The sequence below is a fragment of the Hoplias malabaricus genome, chromosome 5 (assembly GCF_029633855.1).
Source record: "Hoplias malabaricus isolate fHopMal1 chromosome 5, fHopMal1.hap1, whole genome shotgun sequence".
NCBI classification, from domain to species: Eukaryota; Metazoa; Chordata; class Actinopteri; order Characiformes; family Erythrinidae; genus Hoplias; species Hoplias malabaricus.
This window is the reverse complement of record NC_089804.1, coordinates 10,531,747-10,550,228: the sequence shown is the minus strand read 5'-3', so window position 1 is coordinate 10,550,228 and position 18,482 is coordinate 10,531,747. Positions and strand designations below refer to the sequence as shown.

The following is an 18,482-nucleotide window of genomic DNA, read 5'->3' as shown; positions in this document are numbered from 1 at the left end:
TATTTCAATTAAATTTGTTAGGAGTAAGTTATGTCTCTGAAGCCAATCTGGGCTTAAGGCAAGTAACACACCCTGACAGGTCACCAGCCGAGAAGCCTCTCGCTGCAGCCTGTAGGAAGGCGGAGTTGGACATCCAACCCCGCCCACATCCAACCCCGCCCTCTCACCACGTCAGAAGCCACGCCCGTGCCCAGTGACTTTTCTATGTCCCAAATAGTGCTCTAGTCACTATATAGTACACTATTTTAAGGTAGTGTCCGAAATCGTTCCCTACCCTCGTGAATTTGAACACAGTTCACGCTCGCGCCCAAAAAACTCTCAAACAGAATTTTTTAACGGAGAAAATAACAGCGCACGTTATGTCGGTGAGTAAAAACATTTAGTTTGTAAGTATAATTACAAAGCTCGTTGTTAGTGTTTTTGCTACATACACGAACACGTTATAAATTCGTTATTTCAGTATGTACTAGTAGTGTCGTAGATAAATACACGAATATTCAACTGCGGCACGCGTGATGTATGTGGTTGATTTTGCCAAATAAGTAACAGAGTTACTTAATTACACACAGAAAAAACTTGCCTATAATTTTGCCTCCGTGTAAGTAACAAGACTTTTGACTTAAAGAAAAGCTCACAAATGTAGTTACAATGAACATTCATATCACAGATAAACTGTAATCTCCTTTTATGTTTTATTGTTTCATCCAGCCCACGTTCAGGCCACTTTTGACCCTTCAGTGTTCAATGTTCTGAGCTGTATCTATGGGATGTTTCAGTATGCACTCTACATGGCCCTTGATTGGCCTTTTGACTTCAGTCAGGTGATTACTTCAGATTATGATTATTTACTGATTATGACTTTTTTGAGGATACGTTTCCAGTAAGGCTTTAAACTGCATTCTAAACTTTGTCATTTGTCTGTTAGAGTGACATCCCACAGCTCCGTAGGTGGTAGTGCCGGTTAATTTTAGGGAGCATGTCACCTGCAAGGTATATACACATCTGTTACTCAAACAAAAATATTTACACATACATGCAGCTTTCTCTCAGACACATTGTACATTGTACTGTGATGTTTTGCATTTTGGAGAGACCACTTGTTCAAGTCGTTGTATTGAGTTATTTACATTGTTTTTGTTTGATTGGTGTATTGCAAACAACTTAATGTTTGTAAATGTAGCTGATAAACCTAATTTTCAGTTAGCTTACATAATTTAAATTCCAGCTGTATTTTAGAATGGTGAGCTCTAATGTACAAGGAAAGGCCAGTAAACACAAGAAGGGAAAGACTGAGGAGCGTTCAGGGTCTGATGGTTTATTTGAATTTATAAGGGCACGTCAGTGTGTAACTAGTCTGACTTAAAAGCAGTTATTTACAGCATCTGATAAGCTCAAATTAGACATGGTCCATTGTTAAATAGTATTTATATTAATTTCAGTCTGGATTTCACCTTGTTTTTTTCTGTTAACAGTAAAGGCGACTGAATGTTTACCGTCTCCATTGACCAGGTGTTTGTGTCTGTTCTTGAAGCTGAACTGGGCATTTCAACTTTCATTTTGCTTAATGTGCAATAGCCTTCACAAATGAGAAAACTGTGGTCTGTTTTAATAAATTAATTGGAATGTAGGTTCTGTGGTAAATTTATATTTAGCTTTTTTGTTTCACTAAATTTAAATAAACTGTAAAACAGTGTCTGCACTCTTCTGTAACGTCTTTAACAGATGCCCCTTATGGTCCTGGAGTAGATTCTATTAGAGGTTGTCCTGGAAGAGGGTGACCAAGCTTTTTTAAAGCTCTCACTGGTGTGTCGCCTCTTCCGGGACACTGTTTTGGAAGACAGTCATTCTGGGCCCAAGCACATTTTCAGTAGTTTGACAGTAAGTATAAAGTGCATTATTGTATTTCAGTAAACTTTATTTTAAGATGTTTGTATTCCTTATAAGAAGAGGTGGTAATCTCTTAATTCTCAAATTCGACACATACAGCTGTTGTGACTTGGAAACTCTACTGAATACAAACAACAGTTTCACACAGTGTATGGACTGGAGCGCTGCCTGTGCTGTAGAGAGACGTATAAAGACTGTTTACTGGGTTTGTGAACTGCGTATGAAGTTTGAGAATAATTTCTTTTGCCAGTGGTTGCAAAAAAGTTGACAAATAAATGTTTTATGATCAGATTTTGATGGAATTTTGCAGTCAAAAGCAGTGTTGCTGGCTTTGACAATAATAATAATAATAATAATAATAAATATATTTTAATTATACAGCATTTTTCAAGGACTCAAAGCAATATGCATTCGTTATGATACAGAGTGCAAAGAACTTCAAAAGACAAACAAGATAAGGAATATTATATATATGAATATTAAAAGTATGCTTCTGTTTATTATTTGTTGTCCACAGGCTGCTTTGGGAATGGGAGACGTGGGGAACTTGTGGGGTATTACAGCGAGGACATGCATCCTGGGTTCTGCAGCCCATTCTGCCAACAAGTTTATAAAGATTTGGGTGTGTGAGTGAGCCAATGTTTGTGTGGGGTGTGAGTGTGTGTGTATATATATAGAGATATAAAATGTTGTAAAGGCTTGAAAATAAAAAAATAAAAATACTGTGCCAGTTTTTCATTGTCTTTAATACAGACTGCACACCCGTGACTTAACCACATTTTAGAGTTCTACAGGCCACTGCCAATAAGGATATTATATTTGACTCTATTTCAAGCGACCGCGACTGTAGGGAGTTGTGAATGGAGTGCTAAGTTGTGTAATGTGTTTCTCTTTCTTCTCATTGAAACCAATCCTGCACGACTGGACATTTGAACATGTGTTATATATTTTATTGCAGCATTTTTCTTCACTTTTTTGACATTTGGAATATTGTCATTAGCATCATTATCTCTTTAGTCTTTACTTTTATTTCACAGCCTGGCTAATTACCCTTAGATATCTCTAACCACTCACAGGTAGTAATTATTAGTCATTATGAAATAAGTGGTACCTCTAATATTTGTGAATACTTACTTGTCTGAACCTCAAAACACAGACGTTTAAATACATATGAAAATGGTATAAGCTTCTAATAAACTGTATGTAGACAAACAGCATCACCTATGGAAATCTGTGTGTTCTTAAAATGAGAAGATGTTCATGTCCAGGCAGCGATGCTTATTCTTTCAAGGCACTGTACACTTAATAGCACTCAATTTTATTATTGTTTTGCAGTCAGCTATGCACTACATACACTACATAACAATCCATCATGTCATAGTTGGCATAACATTACCACTCGTTGTGGCTGAGAATAACCATTATGAATAACTAAATTAACCTGAACGATATCCTCCGTTCACCCTACCATTCATAATAATAGTCTGCCAAACATTGACAACAATGACAAAAGTTAAATCAAATCAGGTATAAATCAGGTAATCTTTTTAACAGATACACTCAGCGGAAAAACATAAAAGCACCTGAACAGTATAATAATGAATAAAAGACCGTATGCGTATTTAATGTGATTCTCAGTGTCGCTAAACATGTCTGCGTTCAAGTGCCACACAGTGCTTCTTGAACACGTCAGTATTAGAAGGCGTGGCTGGATATGGGCGGAGTTGGATGTGGGAGGAGTTGGATGTCCAACTCCGCCTTCCTACAGGCTGCAGCGAGACATACTTGCAGTGTTAAGCACAGAGTTAAACACTGAGGAATGGTTTTATGCAACTGGGTGGATATATATATATATATATAAACAATATTTTAAATAGTAATTAATTACTTATTTAATATGTTTTTCTAAATTTAAAATGATGTGTAAAATATTAAGAAATGGAAGCTTCATTTTCATTTAAAATTTAAGCACCTGTTGATGGCAGAAGCAGAAAAATATCTATGAAGACTATTACATTCTAATATTTCACTCTCTCTCTCTCTCTCTGTGTGTGTGTGTGTGTGTGTGTGAATTTAACATAATTTTTCATCATACACCATTTCATGTCCCACCTGGTTTTAAGCTCCACCCATTTTGGTACACCCCCACCTTTGATACAACTTGATGTTTCCCACATATTTTGAGATGCCAGACGCGCACACCTGTTTTGATACCCATCTTCTGACAACACCTGCTTTTATACTCTGTACATATTTGTACATTACATGGTATCAATAGTATCATTCGCTTATTTTGGTACACCGCCATTTTAGTACCACATTTTCACACTCAATGTTGACAAAAAAGTGGGTGAAGAAAATTTGGCTGTAGTTTGAAAACAGGGGATAAGGGTCCCAATGGGGATGAATCCAAAAATATGTTGAGCCTTAAAACAGTTGGTGCTTAAAAATGCCAAAATCGGTAGTGCAGAAAAGCAGGTATAAAAAAACTGATGGAGTATAATAACGGGGGTTGTCAAAAGATAGGCGGAGTCTGAAAATGGGCATCAAAAGGGAGGTGTACCAAAACAAATGGAAAATGAAAACAAAATGTGGGGGATGTCCCAAAATTGATAGAGTATGAAAATAGATGGTGTCTCAAAACAGGTGTTTTGGAGGGTGTGGGTTCGATTCCCGCTCCAGGTGACTGTCTATGAGGAGCTGGTGTGTTCTCCCTGTGTCCGCGTGGGTTTTCTCCGAGTGCTCCGGTTTCCTCCCACAGTCCAAAAATACACGGTGGATTGGTGACTCAAAAGTGTCCGTAGGTGTGAATGTGTGTGTGTCTGTGTTGCCCTGTGAAGGACTGACACCCTCTCCAGGGTGTATTCCCGCCTTGCGCCCAATGATTCCAGGTAGGCTCTGGACCCACCGCGACCCTGAATTGGATAAGCGGTTACAGATAATGGATGTTTTTTCATGTTTTATTATGAATGGGACATGTTAAACTGTTTTAAATTAATTTTGGTCAAGCTAGCAAAAAAAGTGAAATTAGAAAAAAAGTGGTATGCTTTTTAATATGATTATTTTGAAATGAATAAATCTCACTGCTTTTTCTCATATTTATCCTAACAGAGTGGACATGTTGTGGTTGTCCATGTCAAACTGATTTGATAAAATGAGGGAAATCAGACATTACCATGAGGAGTTAGCCACTCATCTTCCACAGTTATTTTCCCTTCAAAAGATATGTTGTGAACTCCAGGAAATTATGTTAGTGTGCAAAAGAGACAGTAGACATAACAGGATGGACAGAAACTTGAGGGATATGTGAAAAACATTTATAATCCTTGATAAAATAAAACTTTTTGAGTTAAAACTCATTGAGGAAATAAATATATGTAGTTTAGAACAGTGTAAAATGTACAAAATTATTTTTTGGGGTAGACTGCATTAAGTTCAACTTTTGGAAAGTGCTAATTATTTCAATGGGATGTACAGAAATTATATTGTTTACATTTTTACATAATAGTGATCAGTACTGGGGACGCAAAAGGCACCGAATTGTAGGAATGACCCTAATATAATGCATTTTCTGAGCACATTAGAGCTGAAATTTATTAGAATTTTTCTATCTATAGCCTGCTGATTGGTTTTTAATGTCAACTTAAATGACTGAGCTTTGGTGTCCTGCAATGTGTGTTTAACTGTACAAGTATTATTATACATCCACTAGCTCTCCTGTTCAAAAGTCGCCGTGCTGTGCAGATGTTTTGAAATGAATGGCCGTCTCCAGGACACGGGGCATTCTATGGAACGTTAAAGAGGCTGAAGGCCTGAAGTCCATCAGTCGTTTACCGACACTTCACCGAGCGAACTGTGTTCTCTGGTACTCTCACTCTCATCCGAACAGCCGGATTAAAACCTCCTCTCAAATGGATCTAAATATAACTGTCCTCGGGCGCCACTTGCGGCCAGTGGTGCTCTGCGCTGCAGGCCTTTCAGCCGCGGCGGCAACGTCGTACCTTCTCTTCTCCGGGTATCGGCGAATCGTGGGTCATCAGCGGGAGACCCGCGCTGTGATTCGCCCTCACGCCCTCGACGGTAAGTTCAGTTACTGAAGGAGCCACGAAACGGCGGAAGTCTTGAAGGGACAGTGTCCCACTTTTTAATGGTTTCCTGAGGTCCACTTCTAACGATGGTGTGGTCACGAAACACCAGTCAGACTTCTTCTGTAAATCAAAATTTTATTCATTATTTTCTTTTAAATGTATTTAATCTGGCTTCTCATGGCTTCCAATGTAATGTACTAATTATTTCTTAATTTCTTATTCTCAAAGTCTATTTAATGTCTGCTTCATATTCATGAGTTTATAATTATGGTTAGAGGTATGTGTAGAGTATTAGTTACGGTAATAATTTATATATACGGAAATGCCTTATAAGTATAGCCAAACAAACATGAGTGGACACGGGCTTGTGTGTGTGCTAGAGTAACCGTCTCTACTCTACTGGACTGTACTCATGGGCTGGTAACACGACCGCAGAGATCAAAACCAGCGTAAATCCTAAAGATAAAGGAAATCACCATCGTATTTCAAAGAGAAAAGCTAAAAAACACAACTTTTCGGTCTCATCGTGTCTGTGTTGCCATGGTAACAAACAAAATTTTGTTCGCCAGTGGCAGCGTCAGACACGTTTGACCACGCCTATATCGTACGGACAGGTCTGATGAGAGCATTTGGGCAATTTTTTGAGGAGGGTTTTATCAAATCTTATTTTTTATTTATCATATTTATCATCATATTCTGTATTGTGCTTTCTGTTTAAACTTTGTCAAGTGCTTCACATAAAACCTAAGTGTCGTATTATACACACACACACACACACACACAAATTAATGTTTCAAAATTAGTTTTCATGGATTTGATGTTTATACGATTTATGAATAATACTTTTATTCATAATATAATACTTTTATTTATGAATAAAACATACATTAATTGCTTCAAAATTATCTTCTGCATTCATTTATTAAAATTAACTGTGGGTGTGGGTTATTGTTTGTTTTCTCTCTCTCTCTTTACCAGTGTGTGTGTGTGTGTGTAGGTTATCACAATAGTATAACCTCAGCTCACAGTTGCCTTTCATGCATTCTTTTCAGGGTCGGAGTATCAGGAGCTGAATATCTCTGCACCTGTTTGTGTTTCCATCCCAAAGGTAGTCTTTGTTATTTAGTCTTTCTTACCTTGAAATGGCCTAAAACCATGAGGGTAATGGGTTTAAATTTTTCAAGAAAACACAGATATTATTAATATTAGCCATATTTCTATATCTCACTACAGGAGGTGTCTATGCAGAACTGTCAGACGCTGCCATTTAGTCTGCCGGGTATTTCTGGACCCCTGGCAAGAATTAAGGTAAGATATGGTTGTTATGTTCTGTAGTAATAAAATACACTTTTTTCCTTCTTAAGCCCTGACTAATATAACTGCCTTCCCTAAACATTTCCTTTTATTCAAACGTACAGCAGCGCTGCCAGGATCTGGACCGAGCCAACAGGATCTTTGCCTTCACTTACTCCAGATGGTGCTCTGATTACAGAAAGGTACTTTCAGTTGTACACCGACTTCTTCATAAACACACTTTATTGTCTGAGTGTTTTCAAAGGCAGTATTAGAGCTGATGCTGTTCTTCATGTCTCACAGCTGGTGGAGGTGAAACTTGAGCATCAGGCCATTTACAGAGGCCTGGAGACTGAGCACTGGTGGGTGCTCAGTAACAAGTTCTATCTTGTTGATGCACTGGAGGTAAGTCTCAGTCACTGAATTAGGCTCATGTTTCAGTGTGAATAGATGCTCTGAACTCATGTGATATTTAAAAATGTATTTATATATTTAGTTTATTTTTATTTTTATTTTTACTAGCTCCCTCCCCGGTATTTCGCCCATGTCCGTGCTGTGGCCTGCATCAAGGTAAAGGCACAGTCTCTCTTAGATGATAATGATTCTGCCAAAAGATTGTCCCATTTTGACTTTTTCCATCACCGTGTATTCTGTCTTTTCAGCGCACTGGCACATGTATTAGTGAGGCAAAGATCTATCTGCGCTCCGAATCCTCTGACTCTTCAGTGCAGAACACATTACTGGTCAGTTCCTTCATATATGTTTTTATTAGAGTTTATAACTATGGGAACTTTATGAATATGGTACGATATCATACTTTTTCTACTTTTTCTCCTAAGCAGCAAACCAACGTGTCCATCACATTCAAGGGCGTTTCCATTGATGAAGATGGCCGTTTCCGGGCTCATGAGTCCAATGATGCCCAGACTCTGGAGACCCCTGCTCTATCAATGTTTTCCAGACCAAGGGGCCCCCCTCCAGGATTTTAATCAGCTGCAGGACACTTTAGAATTTTCTGTTTTATTAAATATTGTAATTTTTCAGAAATCCTTCTTGTTAACACTATGTACGTGTGAGTTTTGGGAGAATTCATCATCAGGATGGAGCTCTTTACATCTGTATCTCTTTTAATCCTCGAATTGTTAGACATTTCCAGGGTTTTTCACAGTAACTTACCTGAAACACTTTGCCAGTATGTTACTGAAAGTCATATTTACAGGACCACAACCATGGTTTATTTTTATAGTCACTGTTGCTGTAAATGTTTATTACACTAATGCCACTGTAAAAATCAATGATTACTGTAGAATACCCCACATTATTTATTAGTATTATTATTATTATTATTTAATTTCAGATTTTACATACTGTAAAATATATTTTAATCACTTATCCAACATACATACTACTATATACATACATACTACTATATACATACATACTACTATTCAATCTACCCAATTATTGAAAAATATCAAATTGTTTATTTTAAACTTTGCAAATGCTTACAGCATTTATTTTAAGTGCTTATTTATTTTAAATCATGTAACTTTAAAAATGTTTTTAAAATAACATTTGCATAGTATCTGTATTTTAAACAGTATTGTATAAAATTGTGGAACAAGTGTCTTGGCTGTATGAAGTATTGTGTATTCTAAAGAACACAAAAGTCATAAAAAGGGAATCAGACTTAGCAAAACTAACATTTTTTTTACAGTAGACAAAACTTATTATTTTTATGTATCTATTTATTTATTTTTGGAAATAACTGAATGTCGTTATGATGACTAGCGATGAGGGACTAAACAGTGACCAGAGAAGGATTAAATAATAATAATAATTATAATAATAGAAACTAGCCATTTCATTTTTTAAAGGTAATTTTTTTTTAAAGCTTGCTTTTTAAAGCAGACATATGATCAGATATTCAATGAAGGAAATTGAACACTGACAGAACATGGATCTAAAACAAAAATCGTTTTTAAATTTCAGCCCTTGTCTCCGCTAGTGATAAACGGTTGTTAGGATAGTTACTGTGTGACGTGTGGGAGGCGGGGTGTGTAACTATGGTGACACAGTAGTGTAGCGCGGGCAGTGCGGATAGGGCCGGTCGGCTTTGAGCTGGTTTCTAGTCCGGTTTTTAAACATGGCTTTCTTCGGGATCACTAATCTCGGCTACCAAAGTCCGTTCGCTGACAGACTGCTGCCGTCGTCGCGGAGAGGGTCAGAGACTCGAGGTAACGGAGCTCTCCGTTCTGGGGTTCACTTCAGCCAACACCAGTCCTGCTAACGGTAGAGCTAACTCTGGAGCAGGGGTAAACTACACAGCAAATTCTCCAGTGTTAAATAAACACTATTATACAGCGAGTCAGGTCGACTTTGTATTTAGAATATTTAGAACTTATTTATATAAAAAATAAAATAAAATAAACTCTGCACCTTCGCCTTCATTCAGTACGAGAGAATCTATGCAAATAGTCCCTTCCTCTATCTCCACCCACTTTTCTTTTCCTCGTCGGCAGCTAGAAAGCCCACCAGGCAAGTCGACAGGATTGGTTCCTTAGGTTTATGACATAAGAAACCGAAACCTGTCTGAATTCACCCGTTTGCTGCTGATATTGGAGCGCTGTAGCTTCAAACTGTAAAAGCTCAGACATGGCACTGAGTGCTTATTTCACCCAGGAAACATTTTCCAGGACTATAAACCACACCACACCACACAGGCATGTCAACAAGGTTAAACACTTACTTTCAACTGTCTTTAAAACATTGGATCTAAAACCAATTGGTTTAGTTAATGTATAACATGATTAAAGCATAATTTAGAAATGCCCTAAACGAGTGGTAGCCACACAAGGCCTTCTGATGCTTGAGAGAAAAGTTTGAATACAGTGTGTGTGGAGAATAAGAAATTAAAGAAAGAAGTGTTTGTGTTTTTGGTCCCAACTTCACAATCAGTGTTATGCTGTAATGTTCTCAAAATGTTCCTTTTTTATATTCATTTCTCATGGTGTTACAGCTATTTCTGTAGCTTTTCTGCACCTGAGTTCTTCTGCACTGTTCCCAGGTCTGTATGGAGTTCAGTATTTGAGAAGATTTGTTTTCGCTCATTAAAGGTGTATATGGTTTTAGCTTTTACCTCACTGTTTGAAACCAAAAGTAGTTCTGCTTGAAGATGCACTGTGTGTCCAAAGGGATTTCGGTTCATATTTATTCTAAAACGTAGGGTATTTGTTGAAAGTTAGTTCTCCAACAAGTAACAGATTTTACTTTTCTAGGAAGACTTTTTATATTATATTTTTTTGAGGATCTGATGGCTTTCAGCGACATTATTGATGTCGGGTGCTGAAGCTGGATGATAGTTTTTCTATCACAAATACTTAGCAATGAACATAGAGACTCTTGTGGATGCCTTATCTTAAAGTGTCTGAATTCAGTTGTTATAAGTGGTGTGTACACTGCAGTGTGATGTATAGAAAATAAATTCTACTCTCTACTGTGGTCCTCCTCCAGAGTGTGTTCCCTTGCTCCCAGTCATTCCGGCTAGGACACATTGCGAACCTGAACTGGATAAACAATTACAGATAATTAATGAATGAATGAAATATCAAGAATAAGACTAAGGTGTTATGTTATGGTACATATTAATGAACTCCACTTATGATGCTGGATTATCTGAAGTTCTAGACGGAAGTTTAATGTGTAGCTGGACCTCAGTTGGTAACGCCTCCTTCTTTCTGAGTCATTATACCTTTAAAGTAGTATAACTTTTGTTTGTGCATCCGATTTTATTTCCCAGAAGACTCAAGGTGGGACAAGCTGCCTGAACTGCCTCGAATCAGTTCTTCGAGACGACTGGTGTGTACAGATATATGCAGCGTCTACAGTCAGCCTGTTCCCTTCAGTGCAGACGTACACCACGGCAGTCACAAGAGATACAAGGAGATGATTAGACGAGCACAAGTACCAAGGTGTATGTAAACAGATTTGGAGAACACTTACATTACATAATGTGGATTATTGATGTGGGTGGCACGGTGGCGCAGCAGATAGTGTCGCAGTCACACAGCTCCAGGGGCCTGGAGGTTGTGGGTTCAATTCCCGCTCCGGGTGACTGTCTGTGAGGAGTTGGTGTGTTCTCCCTGTATCCGCGTGGGTTTTCTACGGGTGCTCCGGTTTCCTCCCACAGTCCAAAAAAAACACACGTTGCAGGTGGATTGGCGACTCGAAAGTGTCCGTAGGTGTGAGTGTGTGAGTGAATGTGTCTGTGTTGCCCTGTGAAGGACTGGGTGTATTCCCGCCTTGCGCCCAATGATTCCAGGTAGGCTCTGGACCCCCCGTGACCCTAAATTGGATAAGCGCTTACAGATAATGGATGGATGGATTATTGATGTGTAGCCCCTAGGGTGAGGAATGTAGGAGTGTGTATAGTGGAGTTTGAATACTCCTGGTCAAAATGTATGCTTTTTTGTGGAAATAAGCTAAAGTGTCCTCTATGTGAACAGTCCTGATATTTGCTGCTGATTGTAGTGCACAAGTTTTCTTGGAGGGGGTTAATGTATTGGGAAAGTTTTGTAGAGACATTTTTTTATTTTTTTTCCCCCCAATATATTACTGTATGCAAATTAACATTCAGGGCGGCACGGTGGTGCAGCAGGTAGTGTCACAGTCACACAGCTCCAGGGACCTGGAGGTTGTGGGTTCGATTCCTGCTCCGGGTGACTGTCTGTGAGGAGTTGGTGTGTTCTCCCTGTGTCCGCGTGGGTTTCCTCCGGGTGCTCCGGTTTCCTCCCACAGTCCAAAAACACACGTTGGTAGGTGGATTGGTGACTCAAAAGTGTCCATAGGTGTAAGTGTGTGTGTGTTGCCCTGTGAAGGACTGGCACCCCCTCCAGGGTGTATTCCTGCCTTGTGCCCAATGATTCCAGGTAGGCTCTGGACCCACCCTGAACTGGATAAGCGGTTACAGATAGTGAATGAATGAATGAAATTAATGTTCATTGAGTAGTACAGAGTAGTACTCTGTTTCACTTCAACAGTCAACAGAGCTACATTTCACCAGGGCTTAGGTTTATTTAAAGTTCTGAGCAACTCTGGCCAAATTTTGAGACAAAATCTACATGCATCAAATTCAACAAATATAAAATGACCAGAGATACCTCTACTGTACATACAGGGGATTTAAGGTGGTTTCTGTTTTTCTAGCTCCTCACCAGCTGTACTGTGTGCCTTTAACGGACAATCAGCGGTACGGTTGGTGGCTCCCCATCGGTGAAACTAAGACTCAGGATTCTTGGACTATAGTGCATCGCTTCCCTCGTAAGAACAGCGAAATGACTAAGTATGAAACAATAAACCTCATGCTTGCACAAAATCCTATGAACATTTTTTACATTCCTTTATGTATTTCTTTATTAAATAATAAATGTTTTCCAAATATTCAGTAGCTCACACCTGGATCTCAGTGATTCTCCATTTCTGAGCTCAATAGCATTTATACTTTTCATTGTTATTATAACATTTTTAATCGTAATGCAGGCTATAGACAAATGCATAATATGAACTGATTTAAAGAACTTTTGTGATGATTTTATATGAAATTATATGACACTGAGGAACAATAGTTTTGTAAACTCTTTCTTGTGTCTGGATGACGTCGTCTGGACGAGTTGTTATTTCAACACATAAATTGATGAAGATTCTCACAGAGAACTGCATCTAAGAACTGAGTGCTTTTCTCACGTCCTTATTAAATGATAGTTGTTGCTCTGCGACGTGAATACATTCATACTTACTGTACATAACTCAAGTCATAGATACGTACAAGTTTGTTGTAGCTATTTGTACCCAGCGTGTCTTCTTGTTGTTTCAGGTTTGTGAAGGAGATGTCCATGACTGATCGGGAGTTCAGCTTATTTTGAGCTTCTTTGCCAAAATGGTCACGTACAGTGTTGTATTTACCTGGTCTTTTAAGTTGTTAATAAAGTGACTTGTTCTTAATGATACTTCAAACTTACTGACGCTGCTGTCAAATCCAGCGACACCATTTTCACTGGGGCACTTCATGAAACTAATATGTGGATTATGTCCTGAAAACATTTTAAAAACATACATTTCTTTCAGTCAAATGTGTCTCCAATTAGTCCATAAGAAATCTGATTGATATATGGCATATAATATGCAAATCAGTTATCCTCATTGTAGTTGTAGGTCATAAGTGCTGTGACCTACTGTAATGGGGGTCGTCGTAGTCAAATGTGGCAGAGAGAGAGAGAGAGAGAGAGAGATCCATTTACATTCTATAGCATCTGCATACAAAGCTTTCTTGTTTCATTAATGAAGCTGTTTCAGTATATGGATAGCATGTCATTGGAAGATGGAAGGAGATGGTTTTCACTACAGGAACGATGTGTGAATGTAGCACTCAATGAAGGCTCTAAAATATTTACAGTAGAATCCGAGTGTTCTTAGATACTCTCAGCTCTAATCTAACCTGGGTTTGAAATTTTGAACTTACAAAGTACTCCATCAAATAAACATAAAGTCATGCAGTGTTCTCTGGCCAAATGTTAAGCATAAGACAAAATCTACATGCATCAAATTCAACAAATAAAATGCAAATGTTCATTAAAATAAGATATTTTCGATTACAAAATCTACAAAACAATTTATTTGACCAAAGATGGCCAAACTATTACACGAGACAGCATTAACCTAAGGATTAATATGATCAAAAATACTGGATGCTTATTGAACAGCTTCGCGAACACTGGTGATGTTGTTAGAAGAGAGAAATATGACCAGAGATCTGAAGGAACAAAGCTTTTCTTCCTGACTGATGTATGGACTGTTCTTTTTAGATTTTTCTTGTGAATGATATGAATGAATGATGGATAAACTGGATATATTAGCCATTGTGTAAAATCCAGAAGAGACCAGCCGTGCGACAATAAAAAAAAACAACCAAAACAGACATTATTCTTTATTTTGCAGGAGGGGAATAGTTATTTCTATATTCATCAAAGTCTTTCCATTGCATGTTGAAAAGCTAGTCCCTTCTCTAGTCCTTCAGTTAAAGGGAAAATAAAGTGAACAGAAATAAAAGGAGTGATCAGGAGTCATCCGGCCTGATCCAGGCACACAGGCCCCAGTGTGAGAGTCAGTAGTATAAAATACTTCTCCAAAATACACTTTACCTGCCCACAACTGATCCGACACGTTGCACCCCCCCAACCCCCCCCCCCCTCTCCCTTTAAACCTGTGTTCATCCTGCATCCTTCATTACAGAAGCTGGAGGGACCAAATAACAAAAATAATTAAAATAACAAAAAAATGCAACTGCTTTTGCTTACAAACATGATCAACTGACATATGCAATGAACCAGTGCTACTACCATGGCCATTTGTTTAAGCAATTAAGGAATATTCAGCAGGAGAAAGACACGGCTTGGGCTGTTTTCATGCAAGTTAATACTCTGAAAGAGTGGTCTGAGAATGACGGGGATGGCATTTTTTTGTGAGGAAGTTGGTGGACTGCTCAGGCGCCTCAGGTGTTTTAATAATGAGGACCACATGAGACAGAGAGGCACTGTTAATACACGCTTGAGTTTTGTTCAGTTAAGGCAAATGCACTCTACTGCGTACTGCACACATGCAGTGGAGGGTTTTCCACGTCTCTCAGATTGGACCGAGGGCGGAGCTGCCTGCTGGCCTGCAAAAAAGCATGGAGCCTATCACAAGGGCCTATCTACATATGTTCTCTGTCATATCAAACCCTATCTGTTTACACTGTAGGTCCAAAAGTCTGTAGACATCACTTATACATGTCAATTGTGCATGCACTGTTTGTATAACTGTCATAGAAAAGCATGAAATACAGTAAGTGCACATGTGCAATGCCAAGTGTCAGCTAGAGGACCTGGGGAGTGATAGATCACCATCCAATAAGTTGGGGATGAGTTTGAATGGTGTCCGTGATAGAAAACTTATCGTTCAACATCATTACCTGACTGCTCTAATGCGCTCATGACTAAATGACATCTAGTGTGAAACATTTCCAGGGACTGGAGGGGACTAAAGGGGACAAACAACCTATTCCTATACCATTCACAGCATAAGCAGGTGTCCACAAACTTTTGGCCATATAGTGTATTTCTTTAATTTTAAAACGATTTAAAAACACCAGCTGCCCTTAATATAGTGAACACTTCCTAGTGAATGAACTAAAACAAAGAATAAGCTTTGCATGAAATCTCACAATAACATCAAAAGTTAAGAACATCTCTTCCTTCTTTTGTAAAGTTACCATTTCAGAGATACAAGCTTCTGTTCTACCACAGATCCAGCGTGAAGGAACACCAGACTCATTCTTGCGTGACACACATCTCTTTGTCTTAGCATTACTCTTTTCAAAGGGCATTTGCGGAATGAATGGGCACTGCAGCGAATACTGTTCAGCTGACCCTACATCATTTGAACTGCAGCTGACACCCCCTTAGTACCAACACGTTCAAAGGATGTCCCAGGCGGCTTGTCCGTGCCTTATTCCTTCCCCAAAGTTGGAATGGAATCATAATCAAATGCATATTAATAACGACCATAATAGGAATAATAAAAACGATGAATACAGAGGTGATACAAAATACCCAACATTAAAACTTCAGAGAAACAAACAAAAAGAATCTGTCGAGAAGATACCACAATCAGACATGCTTCAGAGCAGTTAGGTTTGGCAAGAAAAGCATATCATAGAAACCTCACAGTGAAAAGAGTTATGCCCCTTCGAGATTACAAAGCACAGTATTCAGTCATAATTTATAGATATATTTCTCTTTCTCTCTCTAAGAAAAAAAGAAAGAATACACAGTAAGTCTCTCTCTGTAGTGGACTGGAACTCAGTAAACTGGTACCGTGGTATCCAATGCCGTGGCTTTCCCCCAAAATGCCTCCAATAAAGCCTAACACAACGCAAAAAACACACCTTTTTCCTTTTTATTATGTTTTGTACCAAAAAATACTTCTTTGAAAAAGAAGAGAGGGCCGGAGGACACACAACTGCAGTCTCTCGGACGGACATGTCGGCCCGTGTTTGCGTTCCGTACGGAATGAGACACTGCCCAAGTTCCACTTCAGCTGGAGTTGATATTAAAATTAGACCTCCGCTGGACTCCTCTCAATCCTTCACCTTGACGAGAAGCAAAAAAAACAAAACAAAACAAAAAAAAACCCCAAGATCAACAACTACTAGACGCATCGGCCAGGTTCAACAGCTGGCAATTGACCTTTGTGTATTTTATATTATTATCATGGGCTTCGTTTTTAAAACAGGAGAAAGAAAAAGGGGAGAGGCCTCATGAGCATTAGACAATATTCAAAACTTTGTTTTCTTGAGAACCTTTTCTATTAAATACTTTGGTCTTTGGTCGATATTTCTCTTCAATATTTATATACATACTGTAATTAGTACACACACAAATCTACAGGCGTACACGTTTATGTACGGTATAGATGTGTGTGCATGTTTCACACTGTTTCTCGTAAAGGACTTTTTGCACAAAACATGGAGATTAAAATAAATAACCAAATGAAAAACATAAGTACCTGCTTCTATATTCTCCTGAAATAAAATGGCAGGAAAACAAAATAAACAAACCAAAAAAAAAGCCTTATGTACAGCGTTTTTCTTCGGCAACAAAAGGCCTTTGTTAAATAAACAGACTTTGCATCTTTCAAGTAGCCTGAGAAAGAGGCTTATAAACAGAAACAATCTTCCTTCAGAATGTACAGCCAAACGCATGACTGCTGCATGAACACTCCCTAGTCTGGAGTTTATTTTTTCTTTTTAATCTTTTTTTTTTTTGTACGTATATAACTTTTTCCCTTCAAGTGATGACATGGCTACTTAATTGACTTCAGTTTGTCTTGCACAACTTTCCTCTACGACCCGTCTGTAGAAGTGTAGGACTCAGAGGAATGCTGATGCACTGCTAACTGCTGGGCGGTCCATCATTCAGGAAGTATGTGGTCATCTCCCCCTTTCCTTTGACTTTTATGACACCACGGCACTCCAGCTGGTATCCTTTGCTTGCCAACACCTGGTGAAGGTCTGTGGTCACCTGCACACAGGGTCATGATGGATATATAATTTTATATTATTATTTTAACAACTTTAGCTTATTAGCTGATACTCAAACTATCCATAGGTCCATTTTGAAGCCCACCTGCTTACACACTTGAATATTGATGAGTATATTTAAATCCATAATTCAATGTTTGTTATATAACATTGCAACGTATTATGTTCAAATGCATTAAAAACACACACACACACAGAACTCTCTGCATCCATCTGACAGCTGAGAGATAAGGTCAGTATATTCAGACTATTTTTCGCTAAATATTCTCACTTTATCTTCAAAACATTCTTACTTTGTTTTTGTAATATTCTCTGATTCTCTGATTTGGACGTGGCAACAGGTCCAACAGGTTCAGAGCCATAGAGAGCGTTTTTCAACCACTCTGAACAGGTCTAAATAGGGCCCATGCCCACCGTTCAGCCACTGTTCTTTCATCTCTGAGCTGTTGTGCAAGGGAGCCAAAGGGACTGGGAGTGCGCCCAATAGACAAAGCAAATGTAAATTCCACCCCACTATCAACAAACTAAACTGGTCACCCATTTTTTCCTACACCCCTGGTTGTAAATGCTGTGGACCTGAAATTAATCAGGCCCCGTTGCAGTTTTATTTCTGGCCACATTGATTTTGTAGCTGCATTTTTCATAATAAAATTTTGGAATTTATTTAAAGCGGTGGCACGGTGGTGCAGCAGGTAGTGTCGCAGTCACACAGCTCCAGGGACCTTGAGGTTGTGGATTCGATTCCCGCTCCGGGTGACTGTCTGTGAGGAGTTGGTGTGTTCTCCCCGTGTCCGCGTGGGTTTCCTCCGGGTGCTCCGGTTTCCTCCCACAGTCCAAAAACACATTGGTAGGTGGATTGGCGACTCAAAAGTGTCCGTAGGTGTGAGTGAATGTGTGTCTGTGTTGCCCTGTGAAGGACTAGCGCCCCCTTCAGGGTGTATTCACACCTTGCACCCAATGATTCCAGGTAGGCTCTGGACCCACCGTGACCCTGAACTGGATAAGCGCTTACAGATAATGAATGAACTTATTTAAATTGTTTGTTATTTTATGCCAGCAATGTCTGATTATTTACATGG

General features: G+C 38.9%; 3 protein-coding genes across 6 annotated transcripts in view; 2 read left to right on the top strand and 1 right to left on the bottom strand.

Annotated features, from left to right (window-relative positions):
• The first annotated feature begins 5,633 nt into the window (after window positions 1-5,633).
• On the top strand, window positions 5,634-8,257 carry LOC136696099 (uncharacterized). Its single transcript, XM_066670233.1, has 8 exons — window positions 5,634-5,967; window positions 7,028-7,083; window positions 7,209-7,283; window positions 7,394-7,471; window positions 7,572-7,673; window positions 7,791-7,838; window positions 7,931-8,011; window positions 8,111-8,257. The coding sequence occupies exons 1-8, from the start codon at window positions 5,646-5,648 to the stop codon at window positions 8,255-8,257; spliced, it is 909 nt and encodes a 302-aa protein (XP_066526330.1). The 5' UTR covers window positions 5,634-5,645.
• Window positions 8,258-9,316: 1,059 nt separating this feature from the next.
• On the top strand, window positions 9,317-13,806 carry LOC136696094 (sperm microtubule inner protein 11-like). Of its 3 annotated transcripts, none has more exons than XM_066670218.1 (4): window positions 9,317-9,505; window positions 11,071-11,241; window positions 12,474-12,609; window positions 13,141-13,806. In XM_066670218.1, exons 1-4 carry the CDS (start codon window positions 9,415-9,417, stop codon window positions 13,187-13,189), a joined length of 447 nt encoding a protein of 148 aa, XP_066526315.1. In that variant the 5' UTR covers window positions 9,317-9,414; the 3' UTR covers window positions 13,190-13,806. The 3 variants fall into 3 exon arrangements, with proteins under 3 accessions (XP_066526315.1, XP_066526316.1, XP_066526314.1); XM_066670219.1 differs by having other exon boundaries at window positions 11,068-11,241; window positions 12,474-12,587; window positions 13,141-13,805; XM_066670217.1 differs by having other exon boundaries at window positions 11,068-11,241; window positions 13,141-13,794.
• Window positions 13,807-13,822: 16 nt separating this feature from the next.
• adcy6a (adenylate cyclase 6a) overlaps window positions 13,823-18,482 on the bottom strand; it is a 61,961-nt gene continuing 57,301 nt past the window's right edge. For both annotated transcript variants that reach the window (XM_066670215.1, XM_066670216.1), the window contains exon 24: window positions 13,823-17,383. In XM_066670215.1, the coding sequence (XP_066526312.1) occupies window positions 17,255-17,383 (129 nt within the window). In that variant the 3' untranslated portion in view covers window positions 13,823-17,254. The remainder of the gene's footprint in view (window positions 17,384-18,482) is intronic.